Source organism: Lissotriton vulgaris, chromosome 3_1, assembly GCF_964263255.1.
Source record: "Lissotriton vulgaris chromosome 3_1, aLisVul1.2, whole genome shotgun sequence".
NCBI classification, from domain to species: Eukaryota; Metazoa; Chordata; class Amphibia; order Caudata; family Salamandridae; genus Lissotriton; species Lissotriton vulgaris.
The window spans coordinates 130,892-152,848 of record NC_141689.1 but is presented as its reverse complement, the minus strand read 5'-3'; the positions used below and the strand labels follow the sequence as shown (position 1 = coordinate 152,848).

Sequence of the window (21,957 nt, the reverse complement as noted above, 5' to 3'; positions counted from 1 at the left end):
TTTGTTTGTTACGACCGCGCATATACATGGCTGCCTCGTGACTTCTAAGGCACATGTTATATTGCAGATTTGTTGCCACCGACCTTTACTGTTGGGTCAGATTATCACAAGACCAGAGTTGTGAGAGGCGTAATTAGCGAAGAGGACACTGCCGGTCAAGAGGCAGGAGACTTCTTTAAGGGTTTCTTGCCGTTTTGGGGACCTATGATCAATAGTAGGAGCCTGAGACAGTTGACTCGAGTGGTGGAATCGACCGCTAATATCACTGCGAGCGCCCTTGGCAACATTACAGCAGAGCTTCAGGCGGACAGGCTTATGACGTTACAAAATCGTATGGTTTTAGACATTGTCCTTGCAGATATAGGTGGAGTATGTAAGGTGATCCATTCGAGTTGTTGCATTTTCATTCCTGACAACGCTCCAACTGTCTATCAAGCCATCTCGAAGTTGCATAAGATCTCCGAGTCCATACACGTGGATGTAGGGGATTGGACGCTACTAGGGTGGTTTTGGGGCCTGATGTCGACGTGGGGTTGGAAGATTCGGATGATCATTGGGGTTGTTGTAGCATTTCTGTTCACGTGTTGTCTTTGTGTGCAGTGTGGTCCTGCCTTATGAGGCCTCTGTGCTACGACGTGTATAAGACGGCCACCTGTTACCAAGGAAGCACTGATGGATAGAATAATGTTGCAGCAACATCTGGATGGTCTGATGAATATCGAGATCGATTCCGATTACGACTAGTGCTTGCCTACATGAGGGCAAAAGGAGCGTCTGAGGTTCCGTGACAATTGTAAGTGGTGTTTTCGACTCGTCCGAATATGGTCGAGTCTGGTATCTATGAACCGCAAATGACGAGTTTAGTGGGTGTACGCGTTTTCGCTGTGCTAGCCTAAACCGTTCGTTTGTTTCGTGGGTTTCTTCATCTGAATTTGGAAAACAAGTAGGAGAGTAAGGAGTTGTGTCCGTGAACGTCGGACGGGAAATACTCCTGATTCCCTGGTCAAGGATCAAAAGAAACAAAATGGAGGAGTACTACCCGATGAGGGTATGTGAAGGCTCTTGTCTGAACTCAGGAAGAATTGTTCCTTTGTTAGGAAACCCCTCACTCACCACCTAGTGGTGACTTGCTTCATCATCGGGGCCCACCCAAGTGGCCTAGCGTCACTTGGGTGTGCTTCAACACCTGCAACTGCAGTGGAGCTGGTAGTGAAATGTGGGGTGCAAACAAAAAAGAATGTAAGTGTTAAAATGGTCCTGGTATTCTTTTGTATAGAGTTTTAATAAAAAAGATACTGGACAAAAATTAAAAGATAAGGTTGAGATATTAGTGGGGAAGTTACGGCCCACTTATCTCTATTTTATGTGTTGGTCAACACATAAAATAGAGATAAGTGGGCCGTAACTTCCCCACTAATATCTCAACCTTATCTTTTAATTTTTGTCCAGTATCTTTTTTATTAAAACTCTATACAAAAGAATACCAGGACAATTTTAACACTTACATTCTTTTTTGTTTGCACCCCACATTTCACTACCAGCTCCACTGCAGTTGCAGGTGTTGAAGCACACCCAAGTGACGCTAGGCCACTTGGGTGGGCCCCGATGATGAAGCAAGTCACCACTAGGTGGTGAGTGAGGGGTTTCCTAACAAAGGAACAATTCTTCCTGAGTTCAGACAAGAGCCTTCACATTTCTTCATCTGAACCCACGGGTTCCATTTTAGATATGGCATCCATTTTGTTTCTTGCCCTCAAGTAGCCAGCGAACGGACACTGTCCGCTTTGTGACCCTGGGATTCCCAAACTCTTGCGGAAGACACGTGTTCCTTTGAGGGTGTCTTTATGATGAGGGGGATGACACTGCAAAGGCAGATGGCCTCGCTCAAGGCTCATCTTGCCGTCCCGGTCTACTGTCTCAGTTTTGCATTCATTAGGCACGTCTCCTTTGATCCCTGCAATCGTGTTTCCTGATACCACCCCTTTTACACTCTTCTCGATCTGTTCGCTATCCTCGTCTTCCTCTGCACCTGTTTCTGACTCTTCCTTGATTTGTTTACAGCCGAACGGAATGCACTAATGGTGGGAAGATGTACTTTTACAGTTGGGAACCGACAAATGCTACTGTTCCCTGTTCCCGGCCCTGAATACATGAAAGCGACCCCCTATGAAATTTACTGTGGGAACCGGGTTGTAACCTTTTGTTTGCCATGTTATCTTATGACGAAAAACTGTATAAAAGGAGCGATCCACAGATACAATTCGAAGCAGTCTCCGTGAACATACATGTTATGTACTTCTCGTGACTTCTGTGTTCCCTGCAGTAAATAAACCTCAAATCTTTGACGCCGAAGGAAGTGTCCCGTGTCTCTGTCATTTGTACGCCGGAACAGGTAACCCACGAAGGTTTCAGGTGTTATCCCTGGCACCACTGGGTCTTAGAAAAACCCAGTCCTTCAGTGTGTAATCTTATATGTAATTTGGCAGCTTTCCTTTATTTACTCATCCTCAGGAACTCCTCATTGGGAAACACATCCAGGATACTTATACTGTGAATAGGAGGGATTATTTCTGGACACAGGATATGTGCAGTCTCAACTGTGTGTCTGGCATTGGACCCTATTGAATCCCATTCGGGAAGGAAATACAACCGGATTCAAGGTTGGTTTCCCGGTCAGATTTGGTCACCTTACCACGATAAACTTGCTCTTACAGGCATTGCGTACTTAGCATTATTTTTCTTTCTTTTTACCTGTCTTTTTCCCCTAAGACCCATGTTTTGAGTATAGGTATTTTGTTTTTTATTACATTTCTTCGGGTACCAGGCAACATTAACCCCTTGAATGCGTCGGACGCCCCCCAGCTGCCGGACGTCATGGTGGGGATGCGCACGTGTGAAATTTTCCCATACTGCTGGAAAATTTTGGCTGCATTCAAGGGGTTAAGGGTGTGTTGTTATGTTAAATTCACTGTAGCAAAGTCACTGTTGACTGTTTAGGTTCATATGTCACAACTGGACTCACAGGGAACAAGCATGCCTTAACTCTGGACGAGTTTATTTGATCTAAAAGTGTTATAATAATTTTTCTTAAATTTCACTAGTTTGTCACTTAACAACTGAGGCAACACATTTAAAACAGCATGGGTTTCCACAGGCTCGAGTAGGCAACATGAGCCGATCCTTCAAAGTTAGTCTGTCACAATGGGAAACTGACAGTGGATGCTATTGTGGCATACCTTTCATTCCCGATTCTGTACTATTGTTTGTTTCTTAGCCCTGAAGAAGTCACTGCGCACAACACAAGTGAGGTACCATGTTTATTGAGAGGTGTGTGGGAATGCTGGTTGTAGGAACGGTGTGGATTTTCAAAAATTCTGGAACATTCTCTCACAAAAATTAGCAGAATATGAGTGGTTTTACCCAAAGTTTGAGGACTGCAGGGCATTTGGGTAAGGAAGCATTATGGGACCCTGTTCTGACCAACTTTTTCGGCCCTCCTTTGAGAGAAGATGATTGGAGGTGACTCCAGTCTATTATCATTCTAGTGCAAGGATTAGAACCATAGACAGGGCCTATTCAGTAATGTATTTCCGTACCCTTTTCCTTAGATCAGGGCTTATAAACTTATGTTAGGGGATAGGGGATAGATTCATTAGTATTAGTGATAATCCGTCCTTTTGCAAGAGTGTTAGTATACCTTCTATGGAGTTATGCTTATTTCGGGCCTTGTAGGCCTCAAACGGGAGAGACTCCATCTTGCTTTCTGCCCCGGCGGCTTGAGATGCATTTAGGTCAAATGTAATGTTTTAGTTACGAAGTGTTGTCCGCTTGGAGAGAACCGGCTCAGGCTGGCTCTTATCGAAAGACTGTATTTTTCTCCACTCCGAAGACACAACATCAGGCCGGCTTGCTGGGAACGTGTCCTTGGTACGGGGAGGTACAAGAATTTGGTGGGCGGCAGGTTACTGGCCGTAAATTTCCATGAAGGAACAAGCTTCCATATTAGTGAAAGCATGAGGAAGTGAGTCAGTCAGTCTGTAGGCGGCAGCTAGCCGTTAGCATCAATGCCATTAATTATTTCCAGGCAGACAGTCGCCATTTTGAAGTCCGAGAAAGACCAAGAAGCTGATACTCTCTTAGACAGATTGAAGTTATTTTAGTTGGAGCAGCTGGCGAGCTTTGACCTATAAGATCAGAGCATTTCGAGTGAAGCAGTTAGTCAAGAGAACGATTACCAGAGTGGCTGAAACTGAGTTATAAGATTGAAGCCGAGAAGTGAAGATGGTCCGTGATTGAGAGGAGAGAGGAGTAGCGCAGAACAGCCAGAGAGAAAGCAGCTAATGAAAGGAAGGTTCCAGTGACTTGGAGGGAAGCAGAGAAGACAGAGCATAGCGGTGCAGACGTGTACCCGTGACTGCAGAAGTGTGACCCTAAGACGAGCCAAGGCACAGACGAGAAGGGAACCTAGATGACTGCTGAATCCAGACTTCACATTAATCAGGTGACGTCAGTCTTTGTCTCATAGTGTGCACATTCTATCCTTTCACTTTCCTTTGCAGGATATATGTTATTGTATAGTATTGTATTATTATGATCATTGTAATAAAGTACCCCAGTTCTTAGTGAACCAGCATGTGCCTCGTATTCTTGTTCAATCAGGGTAACCTGTTCTTCTAGTAGACACTGGTGCCGATACCCGCGGGATTGCAGCTTGGGATGTAAGCAATGAGAACACCAGGGAGGATACTGGTGTCTAGATCCGCAGGATTGCGGCTCGGGATGTAAGTGAGAGAACACCAGGGAGGATACTGGTGTCTAGACCCGCAGGATTGCGGCTTGTCGGGCGGGCACTGACTGTGATCAGTGTGTAATGGTAGCTAATCAGAACTGCCCTAGGGTAGACTAGCCTGGGCCCAAGTTGCAGCAAGACTAACTAGTGTGAGTGTGATATCGTAGAAAACCTATGCATGTATATTGCTAATTTCCCCATCCTTAGGTACAAGGCATAGATACCTATTGTAAATAAGTCCTGAGGAGGGAGGTGATTACGTTCCGGCTGGGTTGGTGGTGCTCTGAAGAGCTGATTCTATCTGGTCTGAGAATCCGGCTGTTACAGACCCACATAAGGTCTTAACACTCTGGGACTCCCCTGGGTGCCTAGGTTTTTAGAAATCTTTGGGTTCAGTAGATTTTCCTTGGTGAATGGCAAGCCCGGACCCAAATGCCGTATTTACCCACTTTGGCAAAACTGATCAAAACCCAACACAGAGAACTCATTTGTGAGGTGAATGGGGCTTGCACTGAAATCAAAGGCAGACCGAAGAGTTCTTGCACTGCCCTTTTGTGCAGGAGACGATGTCTGACTGGTTCCATGGGACAGTAAGTAGGATCCTTAGGGATCGTAATCTCGGGCTGCATGAGACAGTTATTATTTTTACTCTAAGTGAGTTCTTGTCGGATTTTAACATTAAGCATGACACTTTTCCACACAGGGAAGAGGTGTGGCACAGTGGCCAGGGTGGCTGACACTAGAACATAGGGCTCTGGGTTTGATCCCCGGCATCTGCGACAGGTCAGCCGTGTGATTCTGGGCAATAGCGTGTCTAATCTTCCCCACGCCTTGAGATCCTTACGGATGATTAGTTCGTGATGTACAAACACCAGGTTATTTCTTTATTCATATTTTGTGGAACGAAAAAAAATTATATCAAATGTACTTCAGGATTACAAGTCAGAGATAATCTCTCAACAAACAGAGCCCTAGATTCCGTAGAAGAATCCCATTCAGATCTGATAACCTGTTCTTCTTACAAGGAACTTTAAAGATTATATAACTGTCCACCGTAGTTACCATTATAAAAAGTTAACCCTCACTGTTGCCATGTGTTCATGTCAATTCACGGTCTCCCTGGTTAGGAGGTGTTGCTAATCCTTTAAAAGGGGTATTTTTTATATCTCACCTACCAAACAGCTTTTATGTCTGAAGCTGAAAGTCTCTTTTGGACCAAAACAAACCCTTACAGTGGGCTTAGAGCCTGCCTATTGCTTACAATTGGTTGGCTGTATTGTTACTCTCGTTTGCTTACTTCTTATTCAGTGACTTACCTGCCTCTCCCTGTGTTTGTCCCTCCTCAGGAGGGTATCCTTTTTCACTTCCTTTTCAGTAGCGGACTTCCATTATTCAAATTTAGAGAACTACATTTTTATTTTTCATTACACCCTTCAAGAGAGTGCATGTATTTTTTGTTCTTTGCTTTTGTGCTATTTCACCCTCTCAAATAGAAGTACTTCTGTTGCTTCTGCTTCACCCACTTCCCATCTGCTCCTTGGTTCTTACCCTACCCCTCAGGGTACATGAAATATGTTTTCAGTTGTGTGTGCATACATCATCACGTGTGCACCTACAGAATGACGTGGCCGACCACAGCATCCGCGTCTTTGTGCTTTCTGGTTCCTTGCCAATGCTTCACAGCATCGACAAATAGCATTTTGCTTATCCAAAAGATTACACAAACACATGCATTCATGTGTTCACACAAGCACAAGCACTAAAACAGCGCAATTCGCAACAACATTTGCAGAGCACGATCCATGCAAAATGAGATTTGTAGCCACTGACTTCAACAAGCATTTGCAATGCAATAGGTCTCGCATTAGGAACGTTTGAGCTATTGGTATTGTAAATGACAATTTTTTTATTTATGTGTTGGTTTTGAAAATAGCGAAATTAATAGCTTTGTCATTTACAATGCCAATAGTTATAACTTTCGCAAATGTGACACCTATAGCATTTGTAATGCAATATGTGTTGTATTTAGATGACTTAGATGTATTGATATTACAAATAATAATATATTTTAATTTTTTTAAATAATTAATACTTAAATAAAAGTTATTGTAATTTATAATGGCAATAGCTTAAACTTTTGTAAATAACTTTTGTGAAGATTATCTGCCAGATTCATGAAGCTACCATTTTGCGATTAGCAAATAGCGAAAAATTGCGTATCGCTATTTGAGAATCGCAAAATTGCATTCATGATAGAAAGCGCGGAAAAATTGCGATTCGCATTCGATCGCAATTGGCGATTGCGATCTAGCGGCAATCGCTAAATAATCGCAGTTTCGTCAATTTCCCATGCCGAAATAGCGATATCGCAATTAGCGATCTCGCTAACAGCGAGATCGCAAAAACGGGAAGGCGCATTTCGAGCCCACTGATGACATCACAACCAGGAAGTAGGCTCACCACACCCACAAACCGAACACAGAGCCAGGGAGTGGCAGCAGTAAAGTTTGGAGCTCCTAAAGCAAGACCCTGCAGCACCCCAGCCTGAAGGAAAGTGCAGAAAGATGTCCCAGGATGCAGCAGCAGGGAGCAGTGGGCAGGAGAGGAAAAGAAAAATGAAATTTTCCGAGGCTGAATTGGAGTATGTCATTGAGGGGGTGTGCAATGACTATGGGAAGCTCTTCGGCAAAGACTCTCGGAGGGTGCCAGAGCCCGAGAAGCGCAGGATTTGTCAGCGCATCCGCGCCCAGGTCAATTCCGTCGGTGTCACCCAGCGCTCCATCGACGACATAAAGAAGCGCTGGTATGACCTGCGAGGACGTTCGAAGGAGCGGATTGCTTTGCGGCTTGGGGACCAACTGGGCACCGGTGGAGGGGAAGCATTAGCCACACCTAACACCCCCTTGGAGAACATGATTGAGGAGACCATAGCGCCAGCAGCCTGCGTGGGGGTCATCCAGCTGGACTCCTCTCGACCCGGCCAACAACAAAGTCAAGGTAAGTGCCATGCGACTGCGACCCAGTCCCCTAACAATGCCCATACGTCCTGAACTAGCACCATGACATCCCCAAATATGCAGACCAAGCACACCAAAAAAGCCCCATTGCATTGTGGTACTTGTAGTGTAATCATGAGCCCGCAGTCAGCCCAACAGTGCCAGAGCACTCATTGCTAAGTCTAAACAAAACCCAGTCAGGGAAAGCAAGGCTGCGTGCATGTGTCAAATTTTCCTGTGCAATAAACATAACATTAATCATCCACCCTTTCACATTACAGGTGCAGGGGATCAGGCCAGCACCGATAGTGATGCGCTACACATTGCTGAGAGCCCGGAGGACACTGAGGGTGAGGGACAGTCCTCCCAACAACCTGGCACATCACATCAAGCAGCATTGCAGCCAGCACCACTCACAGCACCAACACCCCGTGCCGACAGGGCCACCCCTGCAGTGCAGCCAGCACCCGCGACAGCACCAACACCCCGTGCCGACAGGGCCACCCCTGCATCCACTGCAGTGCAGCCAGCACCAGCGACAGCACCAACACCCCGTGCCTCCACAGCAGTGGTACAGCCACCACCACCAGCGCCTGGGAGGCAGACGAGGCACATACCAGCTGGCAGGGCACAGACCATCGCACAGAGGCGCCAGCAGCGCCAGGGCCCAGCAGGCACCGGCAGGGCACTAGAAACACCAGACCCAGGCCTGGTCATTGAACGGAGCATGCTGGCGGTGCATCGCACGCAGGCACGCCACATGGCAGCAATGCTTGCACAGATGCAGGCAAATGGGCAACATATTGCCCAGATGACAGCAGCTGTGAGACAGAACAACCAGCTGCTTGTCTCACAGCAGGACATGACCCGTAGACGCCACCGACAACTACTGGCCCACCTATCGGCCTACACTAGGTCTAACCATGTTGTCGGCCACGCCACATCTCAGCTGGCACGTCGCTCACTCGCTATGCAGGCACAAATGGTGCAGTGTTGCCAGGATGTGGCCAGGTCACTCGACCTACTCACTGCTGCTGTGCACCTACTCACTGGCCGGGATGAAGCAGAGGGTGGTGGCGACGCAAGTGAGGCTGCGTCGACCAATAGCAGTGCCTCCTTACCACCGTTGCCTCCACCTCGCCGCAGCAGCCGGCCAACATCAGGGAGTCGGGCCAACAACGTCCCTGACAATGCGGAGAGACGACTTGGGGCGTCTCGTCGTCAACATCGTTGAGTACTGTAAAAACATGAGGGAGGCCATGCAGTCCAGTCCTGCAAACCTCCTACCCCAGCATGGGGAGTTATGGAGTAATACACTCCCCATCAGACAATTATTTTTTTTGAAGGCCAATTTATTGTGAAGAAACATTAAAGATGAAAGGTCATACTTCATACACACTCATGTCATTATTTCATCCGCCATGCATGGGTGCAGTGTTGTGTTAGTGGTATGTGTGCACTAGAAACAGTTTGTAGTGATGTGGTTGCGGCGCCTGTGTCCTTCCGCAGGATCTTCTCCGCGGGCATGACGTACATGTGGAGGTGGACGGTCGTCCCCTTCAGATTCACTGCCAGAGATGTCGACAGGTATCCGGCGCTTGGTTGCCATGTTATGTAGTATTGCGCAGACAGCCACAATGCGGCAGCACAATGCTGGACTGTAATACATGGCCCCACCTGTCTTGTGCAGTATGCGGAACCTGCTCTTGAGCAGGCCAAATGTCCTTTCTATGCAATTCCTTGTCCGTATGTGTGCAGCGTTGTAACGCCGTTGCTGGGGTGTGGCAGGGTTGAAGTAAGAGGTCAGGAGGTATTCACGGAGGGCGTAGCCACTGTCACCTGAATGAGAGGAGCAGATGGTGATTGCCTGTGCTGCGCAGTTACTTCATAGCAATGTGACATTGTTGACAAAGTGCACTTACCAAGTAGGTTTCCTTCACCGAACTCTCCCCTGACCAGTCGTGAGTGGAGGCCGCTGTGCCTGAATATGAAGGAGTCATGGGTACTCCCTGGGTACTGGGCCACAATGTCAGTGATGTATGACTTAGCATTGCACACCATCTGTATGTTCAGGGAGTGGTAAGACTTTCTATTGCGGTACATATACTCTGTGGCAGCTGGTGGGCAGATGGCGACGTGGGTACAGTCTATGCATCCAAGTACATGGGGAAAATGGGCTACATTGTAGAATTGTAGCTTGGTCAAGTCCAATTCCTGTTGGCTCGTGGGAAATTTGATGTGACGCTGTAGCTGGGTGAGCATGGCGTCAACGAAAGTGTGGAGGCAACGTGACATGGTGGGCTGGGATATCCCCCCAGCAGCCGCTACTATCCCCTGGAAACTCCCGGAGGCCAGGAGGTGCAGGCTACACAATACCTGCACATGTGTAGGCACCGCATTGGTACGGCTTGTTGGGTGCTGCATCAGGGGGTCAAGGTCCTGTATTAGCTGCATTATCATTTCCCCATTCAGCCTATATTTTGCATATATCTGCTCTCTGGTTTGGCCCAGCAAGGTGACCCGCTGGAGGAAAATTCTGTCCTGGATCCTGCGTCTCCTCTGTGCTGCTCGCTGTAGCCTTCGACGCCTCACCACCATGTACATTCCTGGCATTGTGGCACTCCAAATGCTGTTGCTGAATGTCCTTATGTGTGATTGGTCAGGCCTGAACCTGTTGCTGATTGGCCAACGGTTTTTCAAATGTAATTTGTTCATGGCTTTTATGGTTACCACCTGGTTTGAGTTCTCCTTATTTAGCGCCGCGCAAACAGCGATTTTTGGGTTTTTCGCTATTAGCGATTTTTTATGAATGCCGATAGCGAATATTTTGCGATTTCGCAATTTTTTTTCGCAGATTCCGTGGTTTGTCGCATTTTCCGATTCGCTAATGATCGGCTACCGGGATTCTGCGATTTTTATTGCGAATTCGCTATTATGTGTTAGCGAATTCGCTATTTTGCTGTTGAATGCAGATTTCGTCAATTGCGCCCGCAATTGCTTTCTTGCAGCGATTGCGGGCGCAATTTCACTTCATGAATATGGCTGTATGTTCAGTGTATTTTATTGTGACGAAAATCCAAGAACAGAAGTGAAATATTAACATCTTTTTGTGACATTTGTAATAAAGCTTGAAACATTGAGAGCACATATTTGAACCAGTTGTTGTTGAATGGTTGCACAGATTGATGCTGTGGTGACGCTGAGTGATGTTGTGGTGGCGACGAGGAAGGCTGTGGCATTCTGTGATGCTGTGGTACCGCATAGTGATGTTGTGGTGCCCCTGAGTGATGCTGTGGTGGTGCTGAGTGATGCTGTGGTGATGCGATAGATAGATAGAGTGAGTGCGATAGATAGAGTGAGGGTGATAGATAGAGGGAGGGCGATAGATAGATACATAGAGGGAGGACGATAGATAGAGTGAGGGCAATAGATAGACAGAGTGAGGGCGATAGATAGACAGAGTGAGGGCGATAGATAGACAGAGAGATAGAGTGAGGGAGATAGATAGAGTGATGGCGATAGTTAGAGTGAGGGCGATAGAGGGTGATAGATAGATAGAGTGAGGGCGATAGAGTGAGGGTGATAGATAGATAGAGGGAGGGCGATAGATAGATACATAGAGGGAGGGCGATAGATAGACAGACAGAGTGAGGCGATAGATAGACAGAGATAGAGTGATGGCGATAGATAGAGTGAGGGCAATATATAGAGGGTGATAGATAGATAGATAGATAGATAGATAGAGTGAGGGTGATAGAATGAGGGCGATAGATAGAGTGAGGGCGATAGATAGACAGAGTGAGGGCGATAGATAGACAGAGAGATAGAGTGAGGGAGATAGAGTGATGGCGATAGTTAGAGTGAGGGCGATAGATAGAGGGTGATAGATAGAGTGAGGGCGATAGAGTGAGGGTTATAGATAGAGGGAGGGCGATAGATAGATACATAGAGGGAGGGCGATAGACAGACAGAGATAGAGTGAGGGAGATAGATAGAGTGATGGCGATAGATAGAGTGAGGGTAATATATAGAGGGTGATAGATAGATAGAGTGAGGGTGATAGAATGAGGGCGATAGATAGATTGAGGGTGATAGATAGATTGATAGAGTGAGGGGCGACAGATAGATAGAGTGAGGGCGATAGATAGATTGATAGAGTGAGGGGCGATAGATAGATAGAGTGAGGGCAATAGATAGATAGATAGATAGAGTGAGGGCGATAGATAGATAGTGTAATTATGTGGCGTGTAATTATGTGGCACAGAGTGGTATTTTGAGTGTATGTTACATTGAGTGCAGTGTAATTATGTGGCATATAACTATGTGGCACTGAGTGGTATTTTGATTGTATGTTGCATTGAGAGCAGTGTAATTATGTGACGTGTAATTATGTGGCACTGAGTGGTATTTGGAGTGTATGTTACATTGAGTGCAGTGTAATTATGTGGCGTGTAATGTGGCACTGAGTGGTATTTGAAGTGCATGTTGCATTGAGTGCAGTGTAATTATGTGGTGTGTAATTATGTGGCACTGAGTGGTATTTGGAGTGTATGTTGCATTGAGTGCAGTGTAATTATGTGGTGTGTAACTATGTGGCACGACCAATGCAATTCACACCCATGTGCAGGTCCTGTGTTAACTGCACCTCCTATCCTCAGGGAGCTACCAGGGGGCAAGGTAATAGCAGCAGCAGGAGGGATCTCTCAAAGTGAACTGTTGGGCTTTTTTTCATTTCACTGCTGCAACTGACAGTCGGTGTGATCTTGGGCATGACAGCCTTCAGCAAGCAAAGCCAGAAACGGCGGGGTAGCGGATTCCTTTGAAGTCTGATCCCGGCGGCAAGCAAACCAGCAGTGCGGAGAGAGGCTCACAGGCTGCCAGTGGTCTGTGATGTGCACACGCCTGCACACATGCACTGTAGGCAATCCGCCTGGAAAAGCCCTTGGAAGCATTTTTTAAAGTCCCTAATTAATATCGTGCCAAAGCATCGTTAACACGATGGCTTAAGCGAGACCTAAAAAAATACAACGACAAGCATTAGAACCGGCAGGAAGAAGGTGCCAGCATTGTAAGGACAAGAAAACTAGAAGATCTTGGTTATGTTAATTCATTTTTATCACAGGGTTGTTCATTTGTTCTTGGTTATATATAAAGGTAACAAACATTTGCATAACTCTCAACATACTGCACAGCACAGCAGCCATACTGTTCTACAACATAGTTTAAAGACATTTGCAAATCCAACAACTCCAGCTAATCACTTACAAGGTCCCAAAGGCGGGACCTGTTGGCTATGCCAATGCTTGTTAAATTATAAGTGTCCCTTTATTTCGGTATTTGTTTCAAATATAAATGCAAATATAAAGGATAGGGGCTGGAAGCAGATTGGAGTAATTGTACCATAATGGACAGCCATTCCGGAGGCATCTAATGCTAGCACAGAACTTATTTGCTGTGGGAGAAAAATGTTGTAGCGAAATCAATGCAAATGCTCAAAGGCGAGCCTCACGCGCACGACCTTTGCTTTTGCAGTGAAAACTCATCAAGATTAAGACAGTATACAAACTAGATTTATCGCTGTTTCATATAGAAATGATCAGGGTTTAATATAATCGTGTATTGTTAGGACTAATACGCTGGATGTTGTTTCCCCTTAGGGCAATACTCTCCAAACGATATTTGTATTTACCTGTGTGACCAGCAATCAAACCAGACCTTATTACACTTTATTTTCTTTTTGTAATTTCTATCTTCCCTGTACCAGGAAATTTCTATTGCCTCTGTTGCGCAGGTACAAATGTACTAAGTGCATAGCTGCTTTGCTCTTCTTACAGCAACTAAAGGGCCTATATACCGGTTATTTGGTTGGCCGTTTTTGAGGGGCATTTTACGTGTGAGAAAGTCTGTGTTATTTTAACAATGAAAACTCAATTCTTCTTGTACCTTGTGTCCTGGCTTTTGTGCTTGTATTACATTATTTCATGTTTTTAGAACAGGTCTTTTTTATGGCTTTTGTGCCTGGTACTTATTATATTTTTATTGACGCATTTTACAATATTTGATTATTTTTATATTAATTTTGGGTGTTTTAAATAATGTACATCTTATATGATCATCTGGGAAATGATCGAATAAAGATTATTTTGAGTTTCAATCTTGTATTGCTTAATTACAACGGAAAAAGTATCCACATGTTCAAAGTATGTGCTGTAAGGATACAAATGATGCAAATTATAAGTTTACTTTCGCTACAGTGTGTGTTACTTATTCCTGGCGTCCTTATAAGTGGCTGTTTTGGATTTATATTTATTATGTTACACACTAGATCCAACGTGGGCATGCATATAACATGCACTGACGTGTACACAAATTTTTGTGCCAAATTTGACGAAAATCTGAAGATTTAAAATGATTTTTTTTATTTCTGTCGGCCATCTTTGATTTCGATTAGACTATATGACGTCATAGGCAAGATCCACTTGAGATCTTGCTCTTATACGATTACTATTACAAATTCGAGTGTCTACCAATTTACAGCATTCTATCACAAGGTGAACGATTTATGTTAGAAAACATGTTTAGCAGCTGTACTACATGACATATTTAACATCCAATTGAAGCATACCTAACCTGGACTATTCAGTGGGAGTCTATGAGAATGTATGGAATCAATCACAGGACTCCTATAAAGTAACCTCTTACTTTCCTCTTAGGAGGCACATGACCATAAGATTCCACTGTAGAGTTTGCAACAAATCAATTACCTACTTCCTCCCAAACTGTTCCTTCCGCCACCCACACCGAGAACCCAAATCACCAATAAAAAAACATCTTCCCCCAACACCCTACAAACATCAAATTGAAAGTAAAGAAAGGAATGTTTCACCATTAAATCCAACATCAGCATTACGAGAGGTGGAGAAGTGTGGCTCAGGGGTTAGAGGCGGCAGACCCGGAAGCTGAGATCGGTCCTGGACCAGGGTTCAATTCCCCGCCTCGGCGGGTCTTGGGCTAAAAATTCCACGGACTCGATAATTCTCGATCCGGTGCCTTCTCGACTCACGGGTTCGCACTCTGCGACTCTGGGCAATAGCTTGCTTAATCTCCACAACGGCCCCTCGCGGCGGGATGCCTGACTTTCACCTTGTGGATACCCGGCCGGGGTATCTCACAGGGGAATACCAGGACGGGTTCCCTAAGCAAGCGCCTTGAGACCCCTGGGTTAAAGTGTTGCGCTATATAAATCGAAACACATTTACATTTACATTTACGGACTAGGGTAGCCTGAATCCACCAACCGAAGGCTACTCACCCACCACTTGCTGCAGCTCACGAACTGTATCTACCCTCTCCCATCTTACAATGTTGCTTTACTGTTCATGAGTCGAAGGTCTGCAGCTTGGTGCGGTCCCACATTTATAGTTTCCTGTTGAGCCACTGCGTTAGGTCAATAACAGGTTCTCCACATGGCAGCAACAAGAGACAATATCATTCCCCAATACAAGTTTAGCGCACATTTGAGTGAACCAAATTTTCATAAACCAGCCCGCATAGTCTGCAAATACTGGCCTTCAATCAATTATGGTGTGACTCTGTTATGACCCTAGTCAGCTCCCAACGTTCTCAGCCACAGCACCCAGCTAATTAATGGCTGGACTGGTTTAACCAGACCCACAAATGTTCAATTCCTGGCAAGAGAGGAAATAGGGCAACTTTTTATTTGGATCTGGAAGTGAAGCATCTCTCCCAAGGGGGGATCTTGGATAAGCACTCTGTAGCGCCCCTGTGTGCTTCCATCCCAGGGCATTTCTGCTTTGCTGTGTTTGTAACTGGTTGACCTGCATCTTTCTACTGCTGATATGAGGAAGGTATTTTTTTTAATTAGCTTTGAGTATTCCATGGCAGTGCATCAATTACCACACTCTCTTTGAAAAATAACAAAACACTTGAAGCTAGCAAAACAAATAGCTTCAATGGGGGAGATCTGTTGGCATTGCCGGTGCTTGGTTGTTTTTGCACATCTTCACTTGCAATGTTCAGGTGCCTTATGTTGTAATGTTGCTCGTCCTCCTTCTTGAGGGGTTTCATTTTCAGTCATGTAGAGAGAAGCGCTGGTTGGCACAGTTTTATCTGCAATGTAAAGCACCTTGAAGAGGATACTTAATTGCAGCAACAACCAGTGCTGATTTGGGTTAGAAAAATATGATCATAAATGTATGTATTTTTTTGGGGGGGGAAAATCTTTATTGACATTTAAACCAAATACAAGTATGGGCCTACAACCCCGGGGGCCGGCCGCTAATCAGTTAGATTAACAGAGAGCAATTTTAATCACATGCAGCACCTCGGGGAGCGGAATCTCCATGCTAGCGTACTCTTGGCCACTGAACAGCACAATTAGAAAAACAGGATATAAAAGGTTTTCATTTTATAATATAAGATGGAAGGATCAGGTGCCGAACAATTTCCCAGCAGCGAAAATGGCAGGCAGAATAGTAAACGTATCGACAATAAACAGTAATCGATCAAATCAATGGCGCTGAAACAAGAGGTCAGGATGTGAAGGAATATTACGGTGAATTCGCGCCTGCAGTTACCTGCCCTAAAACCCAAAAAACACCACGAAAATTGAGGCACAGATGAAAAAGCAGGGAGTGATACCAAAGAAAACCCACTGCACTGACCCAGAAAAGAAAAAAAGACAAAGAAAGATAAGAGGAGAGAAAAAAGGCCATAGAAACAAAAATAAAAACGAAAGATCCCCTCCCCCAACCCCCCACCCTGCACCCCTGCAGATGACTACGGCCCCCCAACCAGCAGTGTGCCTGTCACCCGAGAACCAAACCCGAAATATAGAAGAAGAAGAGAAAAAAGAGAAAGAAAGGAAACCCCACCTAACGGGGAAGCGGAGGAGGGCGATAGTCTATGCGCTCCCGGTCTCTCCCCCCCCCACCCTATCAAAGGGGCCCCCCTAAGCCAACACAAGTAAAGTTATCCACCATACAAAAATACCCCAGGGGGAACCACGAACCCCCCGCCCCGGAATCCGTCCGTTGATGAAGCAGTCCCGTTACCAATAGATCCATCGTAAACGATTCAACCCACCATCTCAGCCTTGGCCCCGTCTAACAAAGTTGCCGTGTCCCTCAGATAAGAAAAGCCACATCCCCGGAAAGTCAAAGTTCACACAGAAGCAGCCGGAGCTTGAGTCAGCAATTAGGAGAGGAATAGCAGGTCCCAACGCACACAGCATGCACCAACGATGTCCCTCCCCGTCCCCGAAGCCAAGCAGCGTTCCATCTGCCATATTGGGAGACCGATTGGGGAGGGGGTGTGACTCGTTCCGACACAGATCAAAGTGTGGGCCAACAGTGTCCAGGATGGGGGAAGCAGTGGAATGCTCCGATAACTGTAGGACCGATGTTTCCGAGAACTTGAGAGAGTCACCAAACTCCGCACACACGATGAATTCCGTTTCTTCGGGGGCAGGCACAGCTTCCAGCACCGGGTCCAAACACACCAGTAGGGCTTCCAACAAGGGGCAAGTCGGCTGCCGGGTCTCAAAGAGCAAGTCAGGGCTCGTTCCCGGTCCTATGATTCCATCTGTTGCCGACAGCCAATGATTGACCTGGGCCCTCACCATCGCTGGAAGCGCCGCAACTTCCGCCATTACCATCCGCAAGGAAGGGCCACATTGAGTCTGTTCCGCCGGGTTCCATTCGGCCACAGGCATAACGATCCACACGGAGAGGCTCCCTCTCCGGGGCAGGATAAGCCGGAGCAGAAACAGGCCGTGAGGGACGGGCCAGCAACATGCAGCAACGCGCGGCGGGACCCCTACCCCGGGGCACCAGCGGTGCTAGTGCCGGGCCTCCGGGCCGGGGCCCCCCGCGACGCAGCACAGCGCACCACTCGTCGCCCCACCTCAGGTACAGCACCAAGCAGCAGATGGTTGCAAAGTAGTTCAGAAAAATTTTTGAAAGTTCCAGGGACCGGACCCAACCACCCTCGGCAGTCCGTTGTTGTTCACTTTGGACCCGGGTAGACCAGAAATCAAGACCCCGGCTTCCAGTCTAGGTTAGGCCTCAAAACATTTTCGATGTTACTTCACACCAGAACATCAGAAAAATTCCGATCACACCATCGGGATGCAGACTAGTTCACCCACACAAATCCGGGGCATGAGAGCAGGATATTCGACAGGATAAGCGAGCGGAGGACGGGGGTCAGCGGAGCCGGGAGACTATGCGGCCACCTTGGTTGGTGTCGTAGCTCCTCCCCCAATGTATGTATTTTTAAATCAGCAGCATCGAATATACCTTTTCAGAGAAGTTAAGATCGATTCAGTGTTGTTAGTGAGCAGGGTTTGGGCCATCCATGTGACAGAAAAACAGCATTTACAATCCCACCATAGAGAACCTCGGAAAAGAGAGAGCTTGAACCAAGTATTCTGCATTTTGTTGGCGATGAAAGCCATCAAGAAGACAATGGTAAAGCTTAGTTTCTTCAGTGCACTGAGGATCATGTTGCAAAGCACTTTATCTGAGCTTTTTTTTAAAATTAAACTGGATACAATAGTGAATTATTTATGAGTTCAGTTTTAGGAAGGTCCTTGAAGCCAAACTTGGATATCGGAAAAAGTCTGAGGCAGGCTCTGGGTCAAACAAGTTCACTGATGAATCAGTATTCTACTTATTATAAAATCCTATGTTTCTGGTGTAGAAATAAAAGGAATTGATTCACTTGAAGGCCTTGTCACATCCAGAACTTTGAAGAGGATTCTTGCCATTATCGGTTAGCTAATTTGATAAATGCTCTTTTATTGAATGCATTATCACATTCAGAACGCCTACATGGCTTCTCCATAGTATGGTTTTGCCTGAGTCCTATCAGCTGTACCTTTGAGGTGAAAGACTCAGATGGGTTCTCTCGTGTTTTGACAGATGACTCTTTTGTCTGAAAGCCTTTTCACATTCAGTACATTGATACGGTTTCTCACCAGTATGGGTTTTCTGGTGAAGTATTAAATGATACCTTCGGTTGAAAGCCTTATCACATTCAGAACATTTATATGGTTTCTCACCAGTATGTATTCGCTGATGACTTGATAAAAGAGCTTTGAAGCTAAAACAGCGGTCACATTCGGAGCACTTATATGGTTTTTCACCAGCATGGGTTCTATGATGATGTGAAAAATAAGACTTTTGACTGAAAGCCTTGTCACTTTCTGTACATTTATACGGTTTCTCACCAGTATGGCTTCTCTGGTGAATTATTAGATAAGATCTTCGTGTGAAACCCTTATTACATTCAGAGCATTTATATGGTTTCTCACCAGTATGTGTTCGGTGATGATCTGTTAAAAAATGTTTAAGCTTGAAAGCTCGATCACATTCTGTACATTTATATGGTTTCTCACCAGTATGGGTTCTCTGATGATGTATAAAATCTGACTGTTGACTGAAAGCCTTGTCACATTCTGTACATTTATATGGCTTCTCACCAGTATGTGTTCGTTCATGTACTGATAACTGCTGCTTTTTACGGAACGCTCTGTCACATTCAGAACATTTATATGTTTTCTCACCTGTATGGATTCGCTCATGCACTGATAAATGTTCCTCTTTTTTGAATGCCCTTTCACATTCAGAACATTTATATGCCCTCTCACCGGTGTGAATGTTCTGGTGTCTTAATAAATGAGGCCTTTGCCTGAAAGCCTTGCTGCATTCAGAACATACATATGGTTTTTCACCAGTATGGGTTCGAAGATGAATTGATAAAAGCTCTTTTAGCCTGAAAGCGTTGTCACATTCAGAACATTCATATGGTTTCTCACCAGTGTGGGTTCGGATATGGACTAATAAATATTCCTTTGTTTTGTATGCCATATCACATTCTGAACATTTATACGGCTTCTCATCAGTGAGACTTCTCTGATGGACTAATAAACTGTAATTTGCAGCAGAAGCCATGTCACATCAGAACATTTGTGGATTTTCAGGTGCTCTTGGTTGTACCTGCATATTACCAGTATTGTTGCATTCAGAACATTTTCCAAACTTCCACAGTTTTGTGGCTCCTATCTTAGGATATTCATCTGCAACAAATAAAATTGTTGAATAATTCAGTGCATCTATATTATGTCTTCTGCTATTAATACCCTTATTTATTAGTATTTTGATGTTCTGTTTCATCTATTTACATTGAAGGTGTAGTCATTCAGTACATTTATGTAGCCTGTTTCACGTGTTTCACGTGCATTCCAGCTAACAGACTCACGCTCTACTCCAGGTAAAGTGCAGGCATAAACATACTTAGATTAGCTCTTTGGTGTGCGGTGCCATTGGGTGTCCGGAACAGATTCTTTGCACTGGAAGTCGCTTTCACAATGAGAAATACACATGATTTTTCGTAACATAATATCTCCAGTTTGTTTCTCTTTTTATTTTTCAGGCTTGGTATCTCCTCGATGGGGCTCTAGTGTCTGATGTCTGAGAAGCTTCTTCTTTGATTCTTGATATAAATGAAAGGGATTGCCTTGTTCTGTGTTTCCATATCTATTTGTACAAAGGACTTCCTTACAAACATGTAATGTTCTTTTTTACTTCCTTTCTATGTTTCAATCACCTGTCGGACTGGAGAAAAAAGAAATCCAGATTAGTGTTGCATGAGAACAAAATAATAAACTTCTAAACACTATGGGTTTGATTTACGGCTTGGTGGGTTGATGGGTACTTTAGTCACAAACCTTACATATCTGGCCCGCTTTATATATGTGTATTAGGATATAATGAAGTAGTAATAAGACAGAGGGGATAACCACGCATTTGTGACGGAGTCCCTGCCTGCTTGTCCAACCCTAAACCAGGCCCAGGTTCTTTATGTTAAACAGAGTCAATGGCAGCCCATAATGGAATGCGAATGAGTAGAAGACACAAAGCCAATAAAGGACGTCTCCACTCCATATCATATAGGATTAACTAGTGTTGTGTAGTTCCTGTAAAACCTATACAGGATCTGCACGTTAGGACAACATACACTTGAGGTTCCGTGACGATTTGAACCTGTGTTTTCAATATTGTCGGAAATACATAATATTGGTATCAGCGAACCGCAAATGATCCATTTAGCATATCCTGGTGTTTTCGTTTCGCTACGAGCAAGAGTACTCCTGTTACAAACACATTTCTGATCTACCCATGGCATCCATCTTAGATCATGGCAGCCATTTTGTGTTTCTTGCCCTCACATACGCAATAACCTCTGATCACTTCATTTCAATTAAGGACACGTAGGCTTAGCCGGCGATTCACCTCTTTAGTGACACGTACACCTTGGAACAGAACACGCTGTAGCTGCATGACTCGACAAAGGCTGCCTCCTCCGCCCGAGGCCAGCCCTACTGAACTGGTTCTCGTGTCCATTGTCCCGATCATGATTAGGCGGCCGAAGCCGGTAGCCTTGCCCATTTACAACCCACAAACATCCCTTATCCCACTTTCCTATCTTCCACACCTGGCTCCGTTCCTTTCTTTCTGAATCTTTATTAGGGGGAGGTAACGAAATTTACGATGAGGCGGTCCGGCTCTTGAATGCAATATTGACAAGGGATTGTGATGAACTAGTGGGAACCCCTCTTCGTAATGTTTGGCATCAGATATTATCTACGGTTCCTGTGTAACGCCAAATATTTATTGTTTAGGACACAAAGGTTTGGGAATGTACTAATATGTAAAGAATTTGCCTGAAGCCCAATTTTTAGTATATAAGGAGCAACCCTCTTTGTACAAATCGAACAGGCTCCTAGAATCTGCTCGTGTGTAGTTTCTGTGACTTCTGTGTCCCTGCAGTAATAAACCTTTGGTCTTTGACGCCACCATCGAGAAGCCCGTGTTTCTGTTTATTTGTGCACCAAGGCAGGTGGAACTCCGGGGTCTTCGGGTGTTGTTCCCTGACACCTCTGGACGGAACCAAAAAGTCCAGAACTCCAATTGGCGCCCATTGTGGGGCGACGTCATTCGGTACCGGTCCAAAAGCCTGAAGAGTTCGAGAAGCTTCGTGTGAAGATTCCTGAGGGAGGCGCCCCACTTCATCGATCCCGGCATATCGCAAAAGTGGCCCGACGTTCTCTTCCACGAGGGTTCCCGTTCAGGACGGCTGCAGTGGGCC

The 21,957-nt window shown here is 45.4% G+C and overlaps 1 protein-coding gene across 1 annotated transcript in view; it reads right to left on the bottom strand.

Annotated features, from left to right (window-relative positions):
• LOC147725786 (uncharacterized) overlaps positions 1 to 21,957 on the bottom strand; it is a 153,084-nt gene that overhangs the window by 109,649 nt on the left and 21,478 nt on the right. Inside the window, exon 2 of the mRNA XM_086959938.1 lies at positions 18,701 to 20,423. Coding sequence (XP_086816064.1) covers positions 18,701 to 19,760 — 1,060 coding nt within the window. The 5' untranslated portion in view covers positions 19,761 to 20,423. The remainder of the gene's footprint in view (positions 1 to 18,700; positions 20,424 to 21,957) is intronic.